Genomic DNA, 24521 nt, shown 5'->3' on the forward strand with positions numbered 1-24521 from the left:
GCCACAGCTTCTTCTTTTTTTGACGGATATACGTTGGATCAGCATCAGACTCATCTTTGAAACTTTCTTCACTAGGGGAAATACAAAGATCATTTTCAATTTGCTGGCTATGGCATGGTTTGTTCAGCACGTCAATATTTATGGGTCTACTTTCTTTATCTTTTTGTGTTTCTACATTTAAAGACATTGCTAACTCTGGTTCATTAACTGGTAATGGGTTGTCTTTATATTGTTCTTTTCGCGATTTTTGAGTTGTCTCAGTTTAGATCTAGGTGTGCGATATGGCAGAGATACATTTACAGGGTAAAAGGTTTCTCCCCATGTGATAAACTGACGCGCTCGAGTACCTAACTGCAAAATCCCCGCTTGGGCTCCTCTACCATAATTTAATGTTTCATTCTGCGTTTAAATTATTCAAAACTATTTATTAGACAGTTTTCTCAGGATTCGAAAAATGAATACATTCAAAATGTATTGGTCCGAGATTTTGCGTCTACGCTCTTCACTTTCACTTTTGGAAATCTGTATTTTTAATATTTTAATATTCTAATAGCTTCAAACAATAGTCATGTACGCCTATGAAGTGTCGAGTAACACAACACCAATACGGTACGTCTATAAAATTTTATTTGTTCTGTGTTGTGCAGTGCAAACGCCAAATTATAAAACAACACCAAACAACAGTACAATAACCTACAATTTTTATCCTATTATTGTACTATGACATTTTAGTATGACTAAACAATAAATGTAAATATACAACATAATTTTGAATAGACTCCAACATTCACATTCAACACATTTCCATACATAAATGACGAATGAATGAAGATTATTTTTTAGTTTGACAATAGTAAGTAAATAAGATTATTTAATTACTTCTTGGAGAATAATATTAGTAGACATAAAGTGGTCTAATATTCCTAACAGTTTAACATTCGACATGTTATTTAATTATTTAAGACTACTATGATTTTGTTAATGTTAACATTTTGTTAGTAATCAAGATGTAGGTAATTCTAGAGAAAGATAATTTCTATAATACACACATCAACAATGTCATAAGAATATTTTTGTAAAACATTTAATGGCATTCTTGGTCCATTTCAAAAACGATTTTTAATTATATTTTGGTTCATGTTTGCATGAATCTAACAGCAGTGGCGACGCGTGACTTTTTCTAAAGTGTTACCAAAACCAGATGTAAAAAAATCTTATTTAAAAAAAATATTTTGAACCTCCCAAATATAAGTTTTTGTTTTCAATCCTGTGGGATAAAATTAAACAAATCACTATTCCCAAATTATATGTATGTAATTATGTATATGTAACAGGTATAACAATAAATAATAAACAAACTAAACATATTATTCTACCATAAAATTAACATAAAAAAATGAACAAGTAGAAAAAAGAACAGATTTTGAAAACTATTGTTTATATTTTAATTCTTCCATTTTCAATAACATCATTTTTTTCTTTATAATAATATATAACAAAAATATACAAGTAGAATGACTTTTCAAGTAATTGATCAATTACGCAATACGTATCAACACTCTTCCATGTTTAAATGCACCCACACTGTAATCTGTAATAGGTACTAACTAAACCAACGTTACCAATCTTCAAAATGGTTACAATACTGATATGCACAGCGTGCCCGTGCCCCTTCTCTCGACCCGTCGCTCTTTCAAAATTTTCAGAGCTAGTCCCAAGCAACAGGGAGGTTTCTCCTGCGTTACCGTTACCAGTGCCAGTATTGGTAACAGCATATGATAACGTGCCATGGATTCACATATCTCGCCAATATTTTGGTGCGTCTAGTTGGCTATTTACTGAATTAGGTACTATTAACAAGTATTTCTGTTTGTAAAAAATATAAATGGAATTATTTCGTAGTAGTCATAAAATATTTATTTGCAAGATTTTTAACTGTTACCAATGGTAACAGTGGTTACATGGACGCTTCGCCACTGTCTAACAGTGACCTAATATGTTCACAGCAAAAATTGTGACCACTTTGAATCAAAACCAATTTTTTATATTTCTAAATATTTCTTATAATCTATAAAAGTTCTAATATCTTCTTCTGCTTATTCTTGTTCCTATCTATAAGCATTTCTGCTTGTTCATTGGTGGATTACCTAATACCTCTATGGAAGGTTGTCACTTCATATTTTGCTCAGTCGGCCGATACTTCTTCTACTATGTGACCTATATCTTACTATTTTGACCACACATGTATCCCACATTCTGCTTATGTGGTTATTTCATTTTTTTTTCTATTTAGTGTCCATTTGTTAATTTATTTATACACTGTACATTATATTGTCTTCTAATGTCTTCACTCCTCTTTCAATCTCTCAGCCGGTCTCAGCGTATTTCCTGTAATTCTTCTCAGTATTCTCATATTGCTGTTTCTAGTAGTATTTGTGTTGTGGCTGTACATATTGGCTTTTGTTTCTGATGCATATGTGGTTATTGGTCATACATTAGCTTTATAAATTCTTAACTTCATCTCAGTATTAATATGTCAGAGGTTTCGCCATATAGTGTTATTAGGTTTGTTCTAGCAAACAGTCAAACTAGTCAGAAACCGTCAGCAAACAGTTGGTCAGTGAGAGAACATAATACAATCACCAGTGCTATCCCCTCTACTCGCGCTGGTCCACTATTCGCTGATGGTTTCAAACTGTTTGAAACTGATGCTAGAACAAACCTATTTACAAATTCAAGTCCGCCACCACCTCTAAAGTGTTGACCTGATTTCTGTAAAAATGCTGGGACCGCCTGAGAGGTGTTTGTGTATGTACCTGATTCAATGGTTTATTAATTATTTAAATTGCTTTCTTTACACGAATTAGGGAAAATAGTAAATTCGCTTGATAACAAATGTTCCATACACAATGTCTTGAATGCAAAAGTTTTAAAAGAAGTATTTCAAACGATTGGCCACGTTATTTTACATTTAATTAATACGTCACTCGATACTGGTAAAGTTCCATCGGAACTTAAAACTAGCACAATTATACCTATTCAAAAAATTCACAGTACAATAAAAGCTAACGAATTTAGACCAATCAATACTTTACCTCCAATTGAAAAACTTTTAGAATTGATTGTATACGAGCAACTACTTGAACACGTTACGAACAATGCTATTCTACTTAGTAATCAGTCTGGTTTCAGAAAAAAATACTCATGTGAGACAGCTATTCAATTAACAATAAGTAAATTTAAAAATGATATTGATAATAATAAATATGTTGTAAGTGTATTCTTAGATCTTAAAAGAGCTTTCGAAACTATAGACAGGAATATTTTATTACAAAAGCTTCAGCAGTATGGTATTGGCGGAAAGGTATATGATTGGTTAAGTGACTATCTTCGAGGTCGTAAACAAAAAGTACGTTACAATAATGAAGTATCATCAGAGATTGAAATTAACACAGGAGTGCCTCAGGGAAGTGTCTTAGGACCTTTACTTTTTATTCTTTATTTAAATGACATAGAACTCTTTGTTGATTGTGAATTTATTAATCTTTTTGCCGATGACACTGTGTTAGCTTTAGCTGACACAGATTTAAATTCAGCAGTTGCAAAAATGAATAAGGTATTGCAAAAAGTGGATATTTTTCTTAAAAGCAATAAACTAAAGTTAAATGTCAATAAAACAAAAGCAATTATTTTTACAACCAAATATAAATTTAATCTGTTGAATTTGAATAACGTCAGTATAGATATTGATGGTGAGCAGATTGAAGTAGTATCAACTATTAAATATTTGGGTTTTCAATTAGATAACTTTCTCAATTTTGATGAACATTTTAATTACATTAATAAAAAAATTACTAAAAAATTATACTTTTTTACAAGAATTGCAAAAAACTTGTCAACTTTCGCTAAACTAACGGTGTACAACACCATCATCCAACCTCACTTCGATTATTGTGCTTCTGTTCTACATCTATTTAATCTAAATAAAATGAACCAATTTCAGAAACTCCAAAATCGTGGTATGCGTATTATATTAAAAACCAATCGTTATACTTCTACAGTAACTATGTTAAAGACGCTTCAGTGGTTTTCAGTAAAGCAGAGACTGTACTATTTTACAATGTTGTTAATTTATAAAATAATTAACTGCTTAGCTCCACCTTATTTTCACCAGTTTATTTGTTTTCATAGTGACATACATAACCATGACACAAGAAATAAAAACAACATTTATGTAAACAGAGTTAATCTAACCAACTCAATGTCATCTTTATTATTTAGGAGTTTTCAAGAATATAATCAACTACCCATACATTTGAAGGATTGTAAGTCATTTTTATTATTTAAAAGTGAATTAAAGAAATATATAAAAGATTTGTGAAAATATAACTGTAAATTTTAGAGTTATCTTTTTTCAATGTATGTGTCTTTGTTATATGATGTACTTACCTTTTTGTTGGCTTTATGTTTTATATATATTTTTTATTTTATAACGTATTATATTACCTATGATTTTATGTCAGATATATTTCAACATTGTGATTACCTGTAACAAATAACTTTTTATGTATAGCATAAGTTCATATTGTAATTTTTGTCTTAATTTATGTATATTAGGTTTTTCCTACTTCAAAAAATAAAGATCTATCTTAATTTATGTGGCCACTTGGATCTCGGTCTCAAATAAGGCCCGGAGCTGAATTTGTTAAGACATAATTCCAGTCTATTTGCTTTTTGTACTTGATTTCTCACTTATTTGTCCAGATCTTCATGTCTATTAAGCTAGAAAGACCATTTCATAAGGGAGCCATGAGACACACCCCATATTTTTTTGCTATTTTATTGCTAATTTATTACGCAAATTAAAAATTTATTGCTTCATCCCCTTCAGAGAAACAGGTGGCCATTCCAGCTTAATATTAAGCTAGAAAGGCCAACATTCATATATCCGGAACGAAAGTAGATAGAGAGTTGCTTCCGGTGGTCTATTTTATTGCTAATTAATTGCTAATTTATTACGCAAAACAAAAATTTATTGCTTCATCCCCTTCAGAGAAACTGGTGGCCATTCCAGCTTAATATTAAGCTAGAAAGGCCAACATTCATATATCCGGAACGAAAGTAGATAGAGAGTTGCTTCCGGCGGCCTATTTTATTGCTAATTAATTGCTAATTTATTACGCAAAACAAAAAATTATTGCTTCATCCCCTTCAGAGAAACAGGTGGCCATTCCAGCTTAATATTAAGCTAGAAAGGCCAACATTCATATATTCGGAACGAAAGTAGATAGAGAGTTGCTTCCGGTGGCCTATTTTATTGCTAATTAATTGCTAATTTATTACGCAAAACAAAAATTTATTGCTTCATCCCCTTCAGAGAAACAGGTGGCCATTTCAGCTTAATATTAAGCTAGAATAGCCAACATTCATATTTCCGGAACGAAAGTAGATATAGGGTAGCTTCCGGCGGCATATTTTATTGCTAATTAATTGCTGAAAGATTGAGTTTACAAGAATTTACAAACTCACCCCCTTCAACCCCTACCGTTATCATCATTCCCCGGAATCCACAAAAAGTGAAAATAACCAGTTTAAAGAGCTAAAACCAAGTACGTATTTTTTGCTCATTAATTACTACATGTCTAAGCCAAAAATGAATGTTTTGCTTCCTCCCCTAACGAGCCACAATGGCTGCAGCGGTTTAATACTTAAGGCTGCAATACTCAACACTCCTATTTCAGGAAAGAAAGCAGATAGAGGGTCGCTTCTGGCGGCATATTTAATTTTTAATTAATTGCTGAAAGATGGGTTATACCAGTATTTACAAACTCACCCCCTCCAACCCCTACCGTTATCATCGTTCCACGGATTTCACAAAGCGTGAAAATAATCAGTTTAAAAACTTAAAACCAAGTGGGTATTTTTTTCTAATTAACGGCTGCAGGTCTACGCCAAAAACCAATTTTTTGCTTCATCCCCTAACGAGAAACAATGGCTACTGCGGTTTAATTCTTAAGCTACAATACCCAACACTCCTATTTCAAGACCGAAAGCAGATAGAGCGACCCTCTATCTGCTTTCGTTACTGAAATAGGAGAATTGAGTGTTGTAGCTTAAGTATTTAACCGCAGTAGCCATTTTTACTGGTTAGGGGATGAAGCGATAAAATCAAATTTGGCGTAGACCTGCAGCAGTTGCTTAGGAAAAAAATACCCACTTGGTCTTAGATTTTTAAACTGGTAATTTTCACTTTCTGTGAAATCCGTTGAGCGATGATAATGGTAGGGGTTGGAGGGGATGAGTTTGTAAATTCTGGTATACCCAATCTTTCAGCAATTAATTAGCAATAAAATATACCGCCGAAAGCTACTCTCTATCTACTTTCTTTCCAGAAATATGAATGTTGGCTCTTCTAGCTTAATATTAAGCTAGAATAGCCACCTGTTTCTCTGAAGGGGTTGAAGCTATAAATTTGTAATTTGCGTAATAAATAAGCAATTAATTAATAATAAAATAGGCCGCCAGAAGCGACGCTCTATCTGTTTTCGTTACTGAAACAGGAGAATTGAGTGTTGTAGTATTCAACCGCATTAGACATTGTTGCTCGTTAGGGGATGAAGCAATAAAATCGTTTTTGGTGTAGACCTGCAGCAGATGCTTAGGAAAAAAATACCCGCTTGGTCATAGGTTTTTGAACTAGTAATTTTGACTTTCTGTGAAATCCGGGGAATGAGAACAACGGTGGGGGTTGGAGGGGGTGTGTTTGCAAATTGTTGTATACGATATCTTTCAGAAATAAATTAGCAATAAAATATGCCGCTGGAAACGACCCTCTATCTGTTTTCGTTCCTGAAATAGGAGTGTTGGGTATTGTAGCATAAGGATCAAACCGCAGTAGCCATTGTTTCTCGTTAGGGGATGAAGCAAAAAATTGGTTTTTGGCGTAGACCTGCAGCTGTTAATTAGAAAAAAATACCCACTTGGTTTTAAGTTTTTAAACTGATTATTTTCACTCTTTGTGAAATCCGTGGAACGATGATAACGGTAGGGGTTGGAGGGGGTGAGTTTGTAAATTCTGGTATACCCCATCTTTCAGCAATTAATTAAAAATTAAATATGCCGCCAGAAACGACCCTCTATCTGCTTTCTTTCCTGAAATAGGAGTGTTGAGTATTGTAGCCTTAAGTATTAAACCGCAGTAGCCATTGTGGCTCGTTAGGGGAGGAAGCAAAAAATTTATTTTTGGCTTAGACCTATAGCAATGAATAAGCAAAAAATACGTACTTGGTTTTAGCTCTTTAAACTGGTTATTTTCACTTTTTGTGGATTCCGGGGAATGATGATATCGGTAGGGGTTGAAGGGGGTGAGTTTGTAAATTCTTGTAAACTCAATCTTTCAGCAATTAATTAGCAATAAAATAGGCCACTGGAAGCAACTCCCTATCTACTTTCGTTCCGGATATATGTATGTTGGCCTTTCTAGCTTAATATTAAGCTGGAATGGCCACCTGTTTCTCTGAAGGGGATGAAGCAATAAATTTTTGTTTTGCGTAATAAATTAGCAATTAATTAGCAATAAAATAGGCCACCGGAAGCAACTCTCTATCTACTTTCGTTCCGGATATATGAATGTTGGCCTTTCTAGCTTAATATTAAGCTGGAATGGCCACCTGTTTCTCTGAAGGGGATGAAGCAATAAATTTTTAAGTTGCGTAATAAATTAGCAATAAAATAGCAAAAAAATATGGGGTGTGTTTCATGGCTCCCTTATGAAATGGTCTTTCTAGCTTAATAGACATCAGATCTTCTTAGCTTGACAATGTAATTCCATGGTATTTTATTTCCATTACTTGTTCAATACTGATACCATCAATTTCTATTTTACATTGATTGGTTCTTTACTGATTACTTACTATTGTTTTAGTTTTCTGATATTTTTTATAATAACAAATTTTACCCTTTTTTAACTTTGGGGGGGGGGGGATTTTTGGGGAAAATACACGCTACCCTTCAGCCAGATCGGCATTTTTGTATTAGACTATCATGGAAGAGTTACCTGAAAAATTTTCAGATTGCCTAAAATACCTACTCAAAAATGTCTCACATCTCTCATGCCATATGTCAAAATATCAGCCAAGTCGAACTCATAGTTTTGTTTTGACTGAGTGTGTAAGTGGGCTTGTTTGGAAGTTTTAGAAAAATGAAAAAAGAGCAATATCAATCGGTGATTCGACTCTTGTTTTTAAAAGGGAACTCCCGCAGCGAAATCAAAGAGTGATTGAATGCTGTGACTCTTCTCCTTCCATGGAAACCGTCAAAAAATGGTTTAACGAGTTTCAACGTGATGGAACGTCGGTTTTTGATAATGTCACTCCCAGGTGCCCCGAAAACGGCTACCACTGAGAATAACGTGAAAGAAATCCACGATCTCGTATTGTAGACTGCCGACTGAAGGTGCGTGAAATAGCTCGGATAGTAGGCATCTCAAAAGACCTCATTGGGGTCATGCTGCATGAAATTTTGGGCATAAAAAATGCTGTCGGAGCGATGGCTGCTGCATTTTCTAACTTCGAACAATAAACGCAACCATCAGACCACTTCAGAGCAGTGTCTGATGCTGTTTAAGATACACCAGAGTCTAAAGAATAGTCGATACAGTGGACGTCACCCCGCGAACGTGCTCTGATGAGGGCGAAGACTGTTCAATCAGCCAGAAAGGTGACGATCACTATTTTCTGGGATGCACAAGGTGTGATCTATATCCAATTCCCGTAAAAGAGCAAAACGATCACAGGGCTTTACTACGCCACACTATTGGCCCGATTTGACGCCGAATTTCAGAAAAACAGCACCAATTGTGGTAGAAAAAAAATACTCTTCGACCATGACAACGCTCCGGTTCACATCTCCGCCATCGACATGGCCAAATTGGTCTAATTTGGCTACAGACTGCTGTTCGATCCAATGTATTCTCCATATTTAGGCCTGTATGACTTCTTTTTGTTTCCAAACTTGAAAAAGTCACTCGCCGCCCGGGTAGAAATTTAAGTCGAATAAATAGTTCATCACTGACACGATAGCCTACTCTGCAGACCTCGAGAAAAGTTATTTTTCAGACGAATTAAAGAAGGTGGAGCATCGCCGGGTCAAATATATCAAGCTAAAAACAAAATTTTTGTTTTTCTTTTGAAATATATTGGTATATTCTTTTTGGTACATATATACTTTGAAATAAAACAAAACCGGTTTTAAGGCCCATCTGAATTTATGAGTACTAACTAACTATACCCTGTTTTTAAAACTAGGAGCAGTAAATTTAAAAAACAGATTCACACCCAATAATGTCACTAGAAAAATCAGCAGATTCATCTTCTTTTTTGGTTGATGCCAGTCTTGGACGGTAATCCATAAATATTATATTATACGTACTAATACTGCGCTAAACAGTTATAAAAACAACTGTTTTTTTTATATAAATGCAGACTAAAAATCTAACAATAAAGGAATATCGCAGAAAAGTTAGTTACTAGGTAGACTATGCAATTTGCAATTTATTTAAATTTTGCAATTGATTGTTTCTGTTTTACTTCATTATTATTATATATTTTTTTAATTATATTGACGATTTATGTAATTTTAGTAAATTGAATTGTTATTGTTTTGTTTTCTTGACTTTTTTTAAGCTTTGTCGATAAAATTGTACAATTTTCCATGACAATAAAGCATATTTCTATTCTATTCTATAAAACACAGAAAACGCCGATATAACTTAATTAACCTGTGAATTTTAAATGCCAATACTGTCGTATATTATAATATAAAAAAGCAACACAATGTACCTATGTATCTATAAAAATAATATTGTAGTACTTACCTATGTTAGGAAATAAGAAATTTATGACTATGAATCTGCAATTAATCACAAACAAGTCTGGCTAATTGGCTCTGCCAAAGCTATTTTCAGAAAAAAAATATAATAAAATAAAATCTTTTGGCCATTATATGATAAGTCTACAGTAGAATGTCTTAAAACCTAGTAAGAAAAAGTCACAAAAAATAAGATAGGTATTTAAAGTTTCCATTTACACCAAAAAATTTTATCAAAAGAAAATAATAAAATAATGAGATAAAATAAGTAAACAACAATCTCAGATTTTTAAACATGTAACAATATGGTCTTCAATTTTGGCTGACCATACAGTAGACACACTAGTTCCATCTTATCAGTTGGTATGTTTCTACCGTTTGTGTAGTTGTAAATAACACAATGTGGAATACTGTAGTAAGCAGCAGCCTCTCTATATGCATTTTTTTTTTGTTTTAACGTCTGACACCTCATTTTTAAATCATTCGAAGAGTATTTCGTTGGTTCTCTCTTCCATATGTACTTCCTCAACATTTGAAAAATGGCAAGACTTAACATAAAACATTGATTTCCATTTACCTCACATTGTTTCCATTTACCCCTAACAGGTGTTTTCATTTACCCCAGGCTCAATATTTAAGAAGTAATTGTGAAAACTTACTGTACTTACTTCTTGTAGTAAATAACATTCAAATTAACATTGTAGGCAATATAAATATTCTTGTAGTAGCTATAAATTATATAATCACTATACATACCTAATACAGAGAGAAAAAAATTTGTAAAATATTGGCACTGTTCTAAATCCATTTATGTGTTTAAAAACAATCAAATTCAAGTTGTACAGAATGGACATTCACTTGGCTTGTAAACAAATGAATAACATACCACACAATAAGCAAAGATGGAATTGTAATTCTGTGTATGTGATATTGTTGCAATATTTCATTTCTAGCGGTAGGGAGTACTGTTTCCAATCACCCCTGTTTCTAATTACCCTTACTGACCCTAAATGTCAATAGTGCCAAAATTTCATAATTTAGTGGAGTAAATTTGCCTGCGATTGGACCAATTACAAACAAGCATTACAAACAAGAATTACTCCTTCTAATTTAAAAACGAGGTTTATAATCAATCTTGTACTCACTTTCACAAAAAAAATATCTGTTAGATTTTACAGCCCCAACGAAAATATTTATTTGTTACATGTCTTTCATTTTCTATTATTTTTATTTTAAATATGTAATTAATTCCGTTGGTTTTAGATAATATGCTGAACATATCATACTGCCCACCAAATATTTCAGTATGGGATGTATGGGTGGATCATGGAATCCCACAGTGTTTCATGAACACTGTGACTTCTTCTGTATTAGCAATATATATACTAATAGCTGGTTCAATACAACTACATATTTACAGACGATGGGGTGTTGAATCTGGAACCAGGTTTTTGCCTAGAGGAAGATTATATTATTTACAAACCTTTTTAATATTGTTTATACCAGTGTTAGAAATAGTTAGATTTATTTTAACCGCAACTGTTTATGATGATAAACATATTTATGGATATATGGTAAGTATGTTACTCGTAGTTTGCTCTTTGTATCACTTATTTTGCTCTGTAACCAATTTTAGCTAATAGGTTTGTTAGCATCAGTTTCAAACGGTTTGAAACCATCAGCGAATAGTCGACCAGCGCGAGTAGAGGGGATAGCACTGGTGACTGTATTATGTTTTCTCACTTACCAACTGTTTGCTGACGGTTTCTGACTAGTTTGACTGTTTGCTAGAACAAACCTAATATATTGAGATTATCATGCGCTATCATGTAATGGTTGTGTTTTGGCAACCATCACAATATGACGCGTTGCATGGGAGACCAACGCAGCTACGCTGTTAAAGGCTTTAACTTAAAGCCTACTATCAAAATAGCGAGAGTTTAGTGCAATCGCTAACGCTTCACGGCATATCGCATATTCAATTTTAAGAAGTCCAGATAATCCGAACATTTATTTCTTATATACAGACCGTTTAGGTTTTAATTAGATATAAGAGGCTGAACGTAGTGGTAAAATCTGCAACATTGCTGTATACTATAATAATTATTATATTTTAAATTGTTAAATATGTTTAAGTCCGACGGTCTTATAGGGCATAAGGACAACGAGAAGAAGATGTGTAAAATTTATCTACTTTTTCCGATAGTAACAATATGTTATTAAAATCACTTTATCAATTTTTCTCTTTTCTCGATTATTAAGTTTTATTGCATAGTATATAAATTATTGTTATCACTGGATACATAGTGAAAAAATAATCCTATTAATTAAATTAATGAATAATTTAAGCGATTATACAAGTAAAGATTATCCAAGAATATTCAAAAACTAAAAGAAATAACCATATCTATTTTGTTAATGAAATTGATACTCCGCCATCGGCAACTAATACAACTTTCTGTTTACGTCTATCGCGCAGTGTTGTCATTTAACGCGTTTACATCTAATTTAAATCTAAATAGCCTGTATATAGGTATAGTACCCTCGGAGATCCGTGGAAAAAATTTACACCCAAAATAACAAAATTCAGTTTGGCAACACTGTGCGAATGTTGATACTAACATATCCTTTTTAAGATAAGCACAACGTTAATTTAGTCCAAACAAATTAATATATTTTTTTTGCCAACAAAAATGAGATTTTTCAACCAAATAATGTTTCAAATATGATGTGCAAAATAATTTTTAATTGGGTTCTGCTAATGGGCTTGCTTTTTGTTGTCATTAAAATAAAAAAAAAACTAAATTTTACTCATTAAATCAATGTTGTCCGGTTATCGTCTTAATTATTTTAACTGTACTAATATCCGTTGAGTAATTATGAATGATTAATATGTCGTTAAAACATTTTATCTATAGCGGCTTCTGGAATATCTTAAAAATATCAAATTTCATTGATAAAATGCGCATATTCCACCGATGTTCGCTTCGACAATACATACATGTAGATGTACATATGTACATACTGTTGTGATCTTACTTTTGAAATCTAATGATGTTCTCAGATGTAATTTATCTTAATTAATTAATCAATAATTATCTCATTAATCAAACAAATCAAATACAAATATAGTGTCAATCTCAGGGCTAAATTATAATATCAATTACTTACTTTCGTGACTTCAAAGTATTTCTCAGTGGATTCCTAATCGGGATAGATAAAAGAGAGTAAAATAATACACACATACGGATTTCAATTAGAAATTATAAAAATCGTTTATTTTATCTAAATGGCAATAACTGCTTAATATTTCTTATATCTTATCTTTCTATCTTTATTTAATACAACCGTTACAAAAATGGGAATCTTATTTCTTTTTGTCTCCAAATTTATTTTATTTATTATGAACTATTATGATTTATCAGTAACAAATTGATTTAGGTTTGATGAAAATTCTTTTAATAGTGATTGTGTGCCTCAATTTTCAAGGTGGTATTTAATACACAAACCATACATTCATGTCATAACAAAATAGACTGACCTTTACTGATGATTTGACAATGTCTTCACACAAAACACGTTTCCTCTTGGCTTGGGTTGCGATCCAACGACTCGTCCCAGTCTTCCAGTAATGCCTCTGCTCCTTTGAAAACTACGCCTCGTACAGCACTCGTTCCTGCCTTCTCCTGATGCCGTGTTCTACCTTTTTCAAACACTTCAACAAAACCGGGATACTCTATCTAGACTCAAGGAGTTATATACTATCTCGACTCGGTCTATCACTCGTTCCACGATATCTTACTTTTTATTTTTTTAAAGACAAAACTAACCAACCCGGCGTTTCACTTGTTTGTACACTCTTCTCGAAAACTGGCCTTCGCCTCTCGATCGCCCAAAACATTCTGACTCTCATTCCTCATTCATTCTCCTCCTTCCAAATACCCCTTCCAGCATTCAAAAATCAAACAATCCAAAGCAACTTTCAATTATCCGTATTTACCAACACAAACTTTCCTTTTTCTAAATATCTTAATGGATTTCAAGAAAAAATAATATTCCCCATTTCAATTTTACTTTCCACATTAACCCTCTTTACAAATTTAATAACCTATTATCTTATTTGCTAGAATATGAATTATCGGTGGTTATTCACACCTTTCCACGAACACTTTCTTTTTAACCATCACTCTAATTGTTTACTTGAGTCGTATTGTTCCTGGGGTTCGTAAACACTTCTCCGAAACACTTTCTTAAAAACTACCTATACATAATTTGTTTTATACAGGGTGTTCCAAATTTACATGCCCGCGGTCGAGAGAAACGAAAACCTTTATTTTTATTTGAATTTTAAATATAACTATAGACTTTTATTTCTTATGTCAAATAGGAATATAACAAATCCCCGCCTTTGTATTCGATAAAATTTATCTGCATCTTCAACTAAATTTTCTCGAGGCAAAACCAACTCCCCGTATATTACCTTGCTTTAATCTATGTCTTATACCCCTTCTGCTTGTATTACTCTAATTAGTCCCACCTGTAGAGTAATTGTTTCCTTTTTTTCAATGTCCTCATCCCGTGTTAGAGCGTTGGCTATTATGTTGTCTTTTCCTTTTCCACATATCAATTTTCTGTCTTTTTCCTCAGATTCTTCACATACGTTTACCGTGCATTCTGCATCCTCGTTTTCATATACCTCCTCTTCAAATACCACTGTTTCAATCATATCCTTTTCGCTTTCATTTGTTAGCTTTATTTCTTCTTCTCCTGAGCTCATCTCTTCTTTTGAGGAATCCCAGGTTTTATTTTCTTTTGTTGTTAATACTTTTATTTCTTCTTCTCCTGAGCTCGTCTCTTCTTTTGAGGAATCCCAGGTTTTAACTTCCTTTATCTTTTTCTGGCCTTTTCTCCTTTTTCTTCTTTGTCCTTGCTTCATTGCCAAATTCATTTCCACTGTTTGTTCTTTTCCTGATTCGTCCGTATTTTGTTTCTCATGTTCCTTGTCCTGTTCTTCTTCTTCATTGCCAAATTCATTTCCACTGTTTGTTCTTTTCCTGATTCGTCCGTATTTTGTTTCTCATGTTCCTTGTCCTGTTCTTCTTCTTTTTCTTCTGTTAGTTTCATCGTATTATTTTTAAAATCTATCACTACATGTTTTTCTGCCAATTCGTCAACTCCTACTATCATGTCATGTGACATGTTTGGCATTATTACACATTGTAGTGCATACATATTCTTACCCAGTCGTACCATTACTCGTATGCCTTCATTTATAGTTGCCAATGTCCGTTTGTTTGCGCCCACTAAATTTACCCTAGGTATTTTGTAAATTAAATTTGTTAAGTTAACTTCTTCTATTAGTTTTCTGTTGACCAGTGTTATTTCAGATCCAGTGTCTATCATAATTTTAATTGGTTTCTCGTTGATAAATCCATCCACAAATTTTAAATTAACTCCATTTTTCTTTTCGTTGTTTCCTGCCAATTTAATAAACTCCTTGGGGTGACAAAAGATTCCTGTTTGGTTTTTTGTTTTTAGTGAGCGCCTTCGTGAAAAGACGCCGGTTGCTCCTCGTTGTTTATATTTTCGTCATAAAGTCTCTCTCCGCCATATTCTTCTGTCTGGGTATTATTTACCTCTCTTCTATTGTCTCTTGGTCTGTCGGATCTGTTTCGGTTTTCTCGATATCCCTGTTCATTTTGTCTACCATTATTTCTGTTTTCTTGATTTGAGCGTGTGGTGTTTCTATTCTGGTATTCTCGATTTCTGTCCTCATTCCATTGCCTATTTCTTTGTTCATAATTTCCTCTTCCGTTGTCTCTATTTTCGTTTTCCCTTCTGGGATTAAAATCTCGTCTTGTATAGTCCCTCCTATTTTGATTTCGATCTCTGTAATCCTGTGTTTCTCGGGGCCTGTAATCTTCTCGCGACCTTCTTGATTTTCTTTCTCTTAGACGTGATTCTCTTATTTGTAGGAATTGGCATAAACTATCTATGTCTTTGTAGTTTTGCAATGTGATATGGTCTTCCAGCGTTTCTTCGAAATGTCTTGCAATCAGTTCGACTAATTGTTCTGATGAATAATTATATTGTAAATGTTTTGCATTATTGTAAATTTGTAATGCATATGTCCTTTCTGAGATACCCATCCTATCATTGTATTTCCCATTTTGCAATTCCTTGTTAATTTCCAATTGTTGGACTTTTCCCCAGAAATAATTCAAAAATTTTTGTTCAAATTGTTGCCAACTGTCATATTCTTCTTCTTTGCAATCAAACCATACCTCATACTTAAGATAGTTTCTGATTGTTTCTTTAGCTGTTTCGAAATTTCCGATGTGCTGTACTTTCTTTTTCGGGCTATTTATGAACGGCACTGGGTGTAATCTTCTTACATCCCCGCCAAACCGTACTTTCACGTCATCTGTGCTATGTATAACAGTTGCTCTTCTTTCTCCGAAATTTTGTTGCGTTTTGATTTCCTCAATTTGTCTTTCCGTTTCTCGCTTGTCTTCTTGTAAAGCATTTTCCAACTTATTTTCCAAATTTTCTAGTTCCTTCATGTGATCCTTCATTCTCATTTCTTGTTCTTGCATGTGATCTTTAATTTTCATTTCTTGTTGTTCTATCTCGTTTTTCATTGTGGTCAAACATCCTTTTATTTCCTTTTCATACTTTTCTATACGTTCCTCTATTTTCTTATTGTTCTCTTCTATTGCTTGTTTTGTTTCCTGTTGATTGTCATCCATTTTTTGTTGTTTCCTTCATGGCTTGTTTTGTTTCTTCTTGATTTTCTTGCATTTTATCCATTTTCCTTGATGTTTCTTCCTGATTTTTGTCCATTGTTCGTTTTGCTTCATCCATTGCTTGTTTTGTTTCTCTTTGATTGTCATCCATTTTTTGTGACTGGAGTTGCATCAGTTGTAATATCTTTTCTAATTCTGATAATTCTTTTTTTCCTGTTTCCATGATTGTTGTGTCTAAAATATCTTCTTGGTCTAAATTTTCCTCTTGATCTGAATGTTCTTCTTGTTTTCAAGAAGTACTATCCCCGCCAAATATGAAATTTGAATAGTATGTTACCAAGACGAATTTTTCTCACCCAAATTTAATAAATTGTCAATAAATATATCAAATGTAAATATCGATAAATTAAATCAATTATGGCAAATTTGTACCTAAAGAGATCTAAAATTTTATGTCATCAAATGTAAATATCTCACTTTTTACCACGGGCATATAAATTTCCAACCACCGGCTTTTCCCCTTTCTATTCCTTCAAATTTGCCACTAGAAATACTTTTCAATGCTTTCCACTTTGGGCTACATTTGTTGTGATCTTACTTTTGAAATCTAATGATGTTCTCAGATGTAATTTATCTTAATTAATTAATCAATAATTATCTCATTAATCAAACAGATCAAATACCAATATAGTGTCAATCTCAGGGCTAAATTATAATATCAATTACTTACTTTCGTGGCTTCAAAGTATTTCTCAGTGGATTCCTAATCGGGATAGATAAAAGAGAGTAAAATAATACACACATACGGATTTCAATTAGAAATTATAAAAATCGTTTATTTTATCTAAATGGCAATAACTGCTTAATATTTCTTATATCTTATCTTTCTATCTTTATTTAATGCAACCGTTACAAAAATGGGAATCTTATTTCTTTTTGTCTCCAAATTTATTTTATTTATTATGAACTATTATGATTTATCAGTAACAAATTGATTTAGGTTTGATGAAAATTCTTTTAATAGTGATTGTGTGCCTCAATTTTCAAGGTGGTATTTTAATACACAAACCATACATTCATGTCATAACAAAATAGACTAACCTTTACTGATGATTTGACAATGTCTTCACACAAAACACGTTTCCTCTTGGCTTGGGTTGCGATCCAACGACTCGTCCCAGTCTTCCAGTAATGCCTCTGCTCCTTTGAAAACTACGCCTCGTACAGCACTCGTTCCTGCCTTCTCCTGATGCCGTGTTCTACCTTTTTCAAACACTTCAACAAAACCGGGATACTCTAGACTCAAGGAGTTATATACTATCTCGACTCGGTCTATCACTCGTTACACGATATCTTACTTTTTATTTTTTTAAAGACAAAACTAACCAAACCGGCGTTTCACTTGTTTGTACACTCTTCTCGAAAACTGGCCTTCGCCTCTCGATCGCCCAAAACATTCTGACTCTCATTCCTCATTCATTCTGCTCCTTCCAAATACCCCTTCCAGCATTCAAAAATCAAACAATCCAAAGCAACTTTCAATTATCCGTATTTACCAACACAAACTTTCCTTTTTCTAAATATCTTAATAAATTTCAAGAAAAAATAATATTCCCCATTTCAATTTTACTTTCCACATTAACCCTCTTTACAAATTTAATAACCTATTATCTTATTTGCTAGAATATGAATTATCGGTGGTTATTCACACCTTTCCACGAACACTTTCTTTTAACCCACCACTCTAATTGTTTACTTGAGTCGTATTGTTCCTGGGGTTTGTAAACACTTCTCCGAAACACTTTCTTAAAAACTACCTATACATAATTTGTTTTATACAGGGTGTTCCAAATTTACATGCCCGCGGTCGAGAAAAACGAAAACCTTTATTTTTATTTGAATTTTAAATATAACTATAGACTTTTATTTCTTATGTCAAATAGGAATATAACAATACATACCATAATATGCACTAACTCTTAAACTAACAAACTAACTTCGAAATTTCGTAAAAATATAATACATAACTGACAAAACCCATGAAACTGACAAAACTATATGAAACAAAAACTATATAACTGACGGATACTTGAAAACTACGACTGGCTCAGGGTCGTGTTTAAAATATTTGTCAACAGTGCATTTACGAACAACTCAACTTAAGTTGCGATATATATATATATATATATATATATATATATATATATATATATATATATATATATATTGGAGCTGTTATTTATTATTACATATTGACAAAATTTTTATTTTTCTTCATGTGGATAATCTTAAATATACATATTTGGTTATTTTTCTAAAATCTGTACAATTTCTAAGTCAAAAGCATGGTTATTTTGTACAGAATACTTGGATAAACCTTTATTATTTAATTTGTTGGTTTGCACACTATGTGCTCAACAACCCTTCTGTGTAGAATTTGTGTAATTGCCCAACATATGATGAATAGCAGTCTTTGTCTATAAAGTAAATTGTAAAGACATCAAAAATGTATCAATAATAAGACTATATAAAGAATCTCTCCTATAACAACAACTATAGTTGTATATATCACAACTTAATAAATTGAGTTGTTCGTAAATGCACCATTGGCCGATATGTTAAATACGAACCAGTCAGTTTCTAAGATTAATCATAAAGAAAAGGGGCCACGGGGCCAGCATCTACACTCAAACTATAAATAGCGCAAACAATCGAGAACAATAATTATCATGGCGGCACCACGCTGTGCTATTTATTTGCGCATTATTCGGCCGCATAGGTCGAAGTGTGGAGGGTTCAGTCGTCAATATTCGCTTTATGCGTACGCATAGTGCATGGCAAATACGCCTATCCGTCCAGAAGTCGGTTTTTACATACTTCAAAGGACAAATGTTTGGGCGCATACAGCGTAGCCGCATAACGAATAGAACATAGCGAAGTGTGGTGCCGGCATTAGAGGTCGGGACACAACGATAAAACGTTAAGGGGAAAGGCGCAAAATGTCGCCTGTAAAAATTTTCAATGTGTTCAAATGTATTTATTTTTTTCCTGAGAAAACTAATGAGTATTATTGAAAAATTTAAACGCAGAATGAAAGATTACGTTATTACCGAGGGCCGAGAGTCCCTTAGAATAAATAAAAAGTTTCTTTTGAATGAAATATTTGTAATTAAAAATCACGCTAAATTTTCTCTTTTATTTTCACCCCTGTAACTTATTAAAATAAACATTATAGAAGTTTTCAGGAACTTTCAGCCCTCAATAATAATGTAATCTTTCATTCTGCGTTTAAATTTTGTAAAAATATTTATTAGTTTTCTCAGAATTCGAAAAAAATAATACATTTAAAATACATTGAAAATTTTGACAGGCGACATTTTGCGCCTTTCCCCTTAACGCATCGTACTGGATAATGTCTGTCTCGATAAGTCTGACTTGAAAAGCCAAAAAAAATGTATCATTACAAAACAATGTAACATTACCGGCCGTGAAATTCTACACTCCTTTGGTATAATATGACCAATCAAATAAGATTAAGCAATCATGTATCTGCTTCCTATCACTAACTTTAAAAAAATATATTTAAACTAAATAATGAATAATCATAACTCAAGGATATGACAGTAAAGTATTTGTATCCTTCAAAATATTGTGTAAAATCCGTAAAAGTTAATGTTCAATGGTTTATTAATAGATATAATTTATTCTAAATATCATTATTAAAATACATACATTAATCATGACTGGGTGATAAAAAATTGTGAAATAAATAAAAATCTATTGTCAGATCTCATCACATTAATGAATAATATCAATGGAACCAAATTCTAGTTGTTGAAATATTTATTAAATCAATTACATTGAAAAACATTGATACATTTATAAGATTATATTGTTATATACTGGGTTTATAGACTGTAGTCATTGGAAGCATTCGATAAAGTACGAAATGAACAATTAAGTAATGTCTTAAAATCAACGAAGATAGACTACAATGACCTCCCTTAGGATCATATCGAATTTATACTATAAACAGCGAGCAAAAGTACGTGTTAACGAACAACTGTCAGATGAAATTAAAATTAGACGTGGGGTGAGGCAGGGATGCGTATTGTCGCCAATTCTTTAATGCCTACTAGGAAGAGATTCTAAAAGAAGCTTTTAAGGGTGAAACAGCTAGAATAGAGGATAGAGGTAAATGGAGTTTCCATTAACAACATTAGACATGTGAGTGACACTGTCATCTTAGCCGAAAAGATCTACAGAGACTAGTGAACAGAATAGCGGTGTATATCCAGGAATACGGTCTAATAATGAACATCAAGAAGACTAAATTTATGAGAATGTCTAAAACTCAGAGATGTAAAGAGAATCTTCTCATAAACGGAACCAATGTCGAACTATTAGACCAATATACATGTTGTAAAAACAACTTATTTTATTTCACTCTAAATATACCCAACTATTATATTTTAAAAACTTATATAAGAATTGTAAATGCATGTGCTTGCGTTCGAAAACAACTGGTTTTCGTTCCCCCTAATGTGAACCTTTATTTGTTGTTAAGACTAGTTTTTTCTGACCAGCGTCTAGCCGTTGGCAGGTCAGGATAATCCTGACCAATCCAATCGCACTTGATTATGTGTGTGGCGCGTCATTCAAATTATGTACAGGTTTGAATGTAACAGTTAACAGTAGTTCTCATTTCACGAAACGTTCTCAGATTGTTCACACAAACAAGGAGTTATGTTTAATTGTTTTGAATACACAGTTTTATTATTTTACATATTATAAATATTATCTTATTGTGAGTTGGCAACAAGTGACAAGACAGCAATCCTAACCAATTACAAATCAACCTACTGCGCAGTCGCATTGATCAATTTGTGTTATTTAGCTGAATTTGAATTTCAATTTCGTTTTCGTATTTCGTTAGGAGAGCCCGTGAAAGAAAAAAGAAAATGGATTGCGAGTGAAAAAACTGTAAAAAAGTATTCTTAAATACCTCAAATTTACGCAAACATGTTAAGAAGTTCCACCCAGAATTAGTGCAGGTGGAAGTAGTGAATTACAATTTTAAATGTAGAATATGTGGTAACAATTTCAACCACAAAAAACATTTACGTTATCATGAGAAAACAAAAATGTTGTAGACACTTCAACGGAAGATAGCAAAATCAACAAAGATTCTAAGAAGTGTCCTTTGTGTAATTTTCATTCAAGTTATGTTGTAGAATTGCACACTCACTTTCAAGAAGAACACAACCTAATCCTAGAAAGTGAAACACTTCAATTTTCCAATTTGGCCTCTTTTCAGGAGTGGAAATGTTCTATTGAAAGTAGTACAAAAACCAAATACGTTAAAGTAGAGAACTTTTCCGCAAAGACTCACAAGACGATGAAGTTTCTGTGTCATCGGTCAGGCTGCTTTAATTCTGAAAGCAAAGGAAAGAGGCACTTAAAAATGAAAGGCAGTATAAAAATTGGTGGATTTTGCCCAGCAGGTCTCAGGGTTGTGGTTGATTTGGCAGAAAAAGTTGAAGTCAATTTTATAAAAACACATATTGGACATCAAACTGATATTGGACAGTTATTCCTAAGTATATCTGAACGTCAGTCTATTGCTGAAAAAATTGCCTTGAGAATTCCATTTTCAACTATTTTAGATGAAGTGCGTGACTCTGTTCGAAATTCTGAGTTAGAACGATTGCATCTTCTTACAAAAAAAAGATTTGTACAATTTTGAATGTGCATATAATTTAAATACATCTTCAGGACACCACAAAGTTGATGGAATTAGTGTGGATGCATGGGTAAAAGACATGGAGGCGACTGGAAATGTTTTATTTTACAAAGCACAAGAAACCGCTAATGAAAAATATCCATTCTTGAAGTCTAACGACTTTGTTTTAATTATTATGACTGACGCACAAGCTGAAATAATGTGTAAATATGGTTCGGACTGTGTATGTGTAGATGGTACACATGGAACAAATGGATATGGGTTTGAGCTGAACACTGTTTTAGTGTTGGATAATTTAAGACAAGGATTTCCATGCGCACTTTTAATATCCAACAGAACCGATCAAGAGGTCCTTACTGTATTTTTCTCCGCCATTAAAGAAAAAGTAGGACTAATATCCTGTAAAAATTTCATGTCTGACCTAGCAGATTCATTTTACAATGCATGGATACAAGTGATGACTCTTCCTGAGCATAGGTTAATTATCAAAGTTATTATTTAAATAATTAAGAGTAATTTCGTTCTTTTTTTAGACTGTATTGTACTTGGCATTTGGATCGAGCTTGGCGAAATAATTTGTGTAAAATTACCACCAAAGAAAAACAGGTTTGTACACTTTGGTGAATAAATATAATTCAAAATTATAAATGCTAGTACAATCATATAATTTATTAATAACTATATGTATCGTAGGTGCTGGTATACAAACAACTGCGTATAATTTTACAAGAAACAGATGTACCCACATTTTCGATAATGTTAAAAGATCTAACAATAAAACACTGAAAACGTTTGTTTTCTATACTTCCACAAAATTTATTATAACTAAGTGACTACAGCTGTTTCGGCGGAGTGCCTTTCTCAAGTGATATAGTTTACAATGTGTTTGCCTTTTTAAGTCTTCAACTGAAGAGGTTGAGGAGTGGGGAGCTGTTTGTCTCGAGTTGGTCATTCAGAATTATATCTGTATTTTTCAGTTTATTAATTTCCATAGATTCTAAAAAAGATAGCTTAAGGCCTTTATTTTGAATATGTAGAATTTGAAACTCTTCATTGAAAGAATGATTATGATCTAGAAGGTGAAGTGCGTATGTAGAAGTGTCTGTTTTTCTATTGTTGAATGCCCTTTTGTGTTCTGCTATCCGTTTGTCAAAAGTTCTGCCAGTTTGACCGATGTACGTTTTCGGACAGTCACCACAAGTTAGTTTGTACACACCACTCTGTAGTTGCTTTCTCTTTCGGCTTTTATTGTTCTTAATATATTTGCTTAAGTTGTTGTTAGTTCTGAAAGCTGGTGTTATTCCTTTCTTTTTTATGTATCTGGCTATCTTTGTTGTTATCTTGCCAGTATATGTGAGAGAGCAGAAGGTACTGGGTTCTTTCTGTGGTGGTGGATACACTAATTTCAGGGCTTTCTTATGGAGTTTTTGGTTTAAAATTTTGTTAACTGTTTGTTCGTTATAGCCGTTGTTTACTGCTATTTGTTTAATGATGTTTAGTTCTATCTCGAAGTTATTTTTTGTCATGGGAATTTCTGTCAGTCTATGTATCATGCTATGGTAGGCTGCTAACAACAACTTAAGCAAATATATTAAGAACAATAAAAGCCGAAAGAGAAAGCAACTACAGAGTGGTGTGTACAAACTAACTTGTGGTGACTGTCCGAAAACGTACATCGGTCAAACTGGCAGAACTTTTGACAAACGGATAGCAGAACACAAAAGGGCATTCAACAATAGAAAAACAGACACTTCTACATACGCACTTCACCTTCTAGATCATAATCATTCTTTCAATGAAGAGTTTCAAATTCTACATATTCAAAATAAAGGCCTTAAGCTATCTTTTTTAGAATCTATGGAAATTAATAAACTGAAAAATACAGATATAATTCTGAATGACCAACTCGAGACAAACAGCTCCCCACTCCTCAACCTCTTCAGTTGAAGACTTAAAAAGGCAAACACATTGTAAACTATATCACTTGAGAAAGGCACTCCGCCGAAACAGCTGTAATCACTTAGTTATAATAAATTTTGTGGAAGTATAGAAAACAAACGTTTTCAGTGTTTTATTGTTAGATAAAATGAACTTCCATCAAGTAACGGTCGAATCCATCAATGTTAAAAGAGTTTCAGTGCCAATTGGAAAATGATCCTGATCTT

The 24521-nt window shown here is 32.9% G+C and overlaps 1 protein-coding gene across 1 annotated transcript in view; it reads left to right on the forward strand.

Annotated features, from left to right (window-relative positions):
- Positions 1-629: 629 nt before the first annotated feature.
- LOC114334008 (ATP-binding cassette sub-family B member 6) overlaps positions 630-24521 on the forward strand; it is a 123283-nt gene continuing 99391 nt past the window's right edge. Inside the window, exons 1-2 of the mRNA XM_028284007.2 lie at positions 630-853; positions 11131-11441. Of these exons, the coding sequence (XP_028139808.2) occupies positions 11136-11441 (306 nt within the window). The 5' untranslated portion in view covers positions 630-853; positions 11131-11135. The remainder of the gene's footprint in view (positions 854-11130; positions 11442-24521) is intronic.

The sequence above is a fragment of the Diabrotica virgifera genome, chromosome 7, assembly GCF_917563875.1.
Source record: "Diabrotica virgifera virgifera chromosome 7, PGI_DIABVI_V3a".
NCBI lineage: Eukaryota > Metazoa > Arthropoda > Insecta > Coleoptera > Chrysomelidae > Diabrotica > Diabrotica virgifera.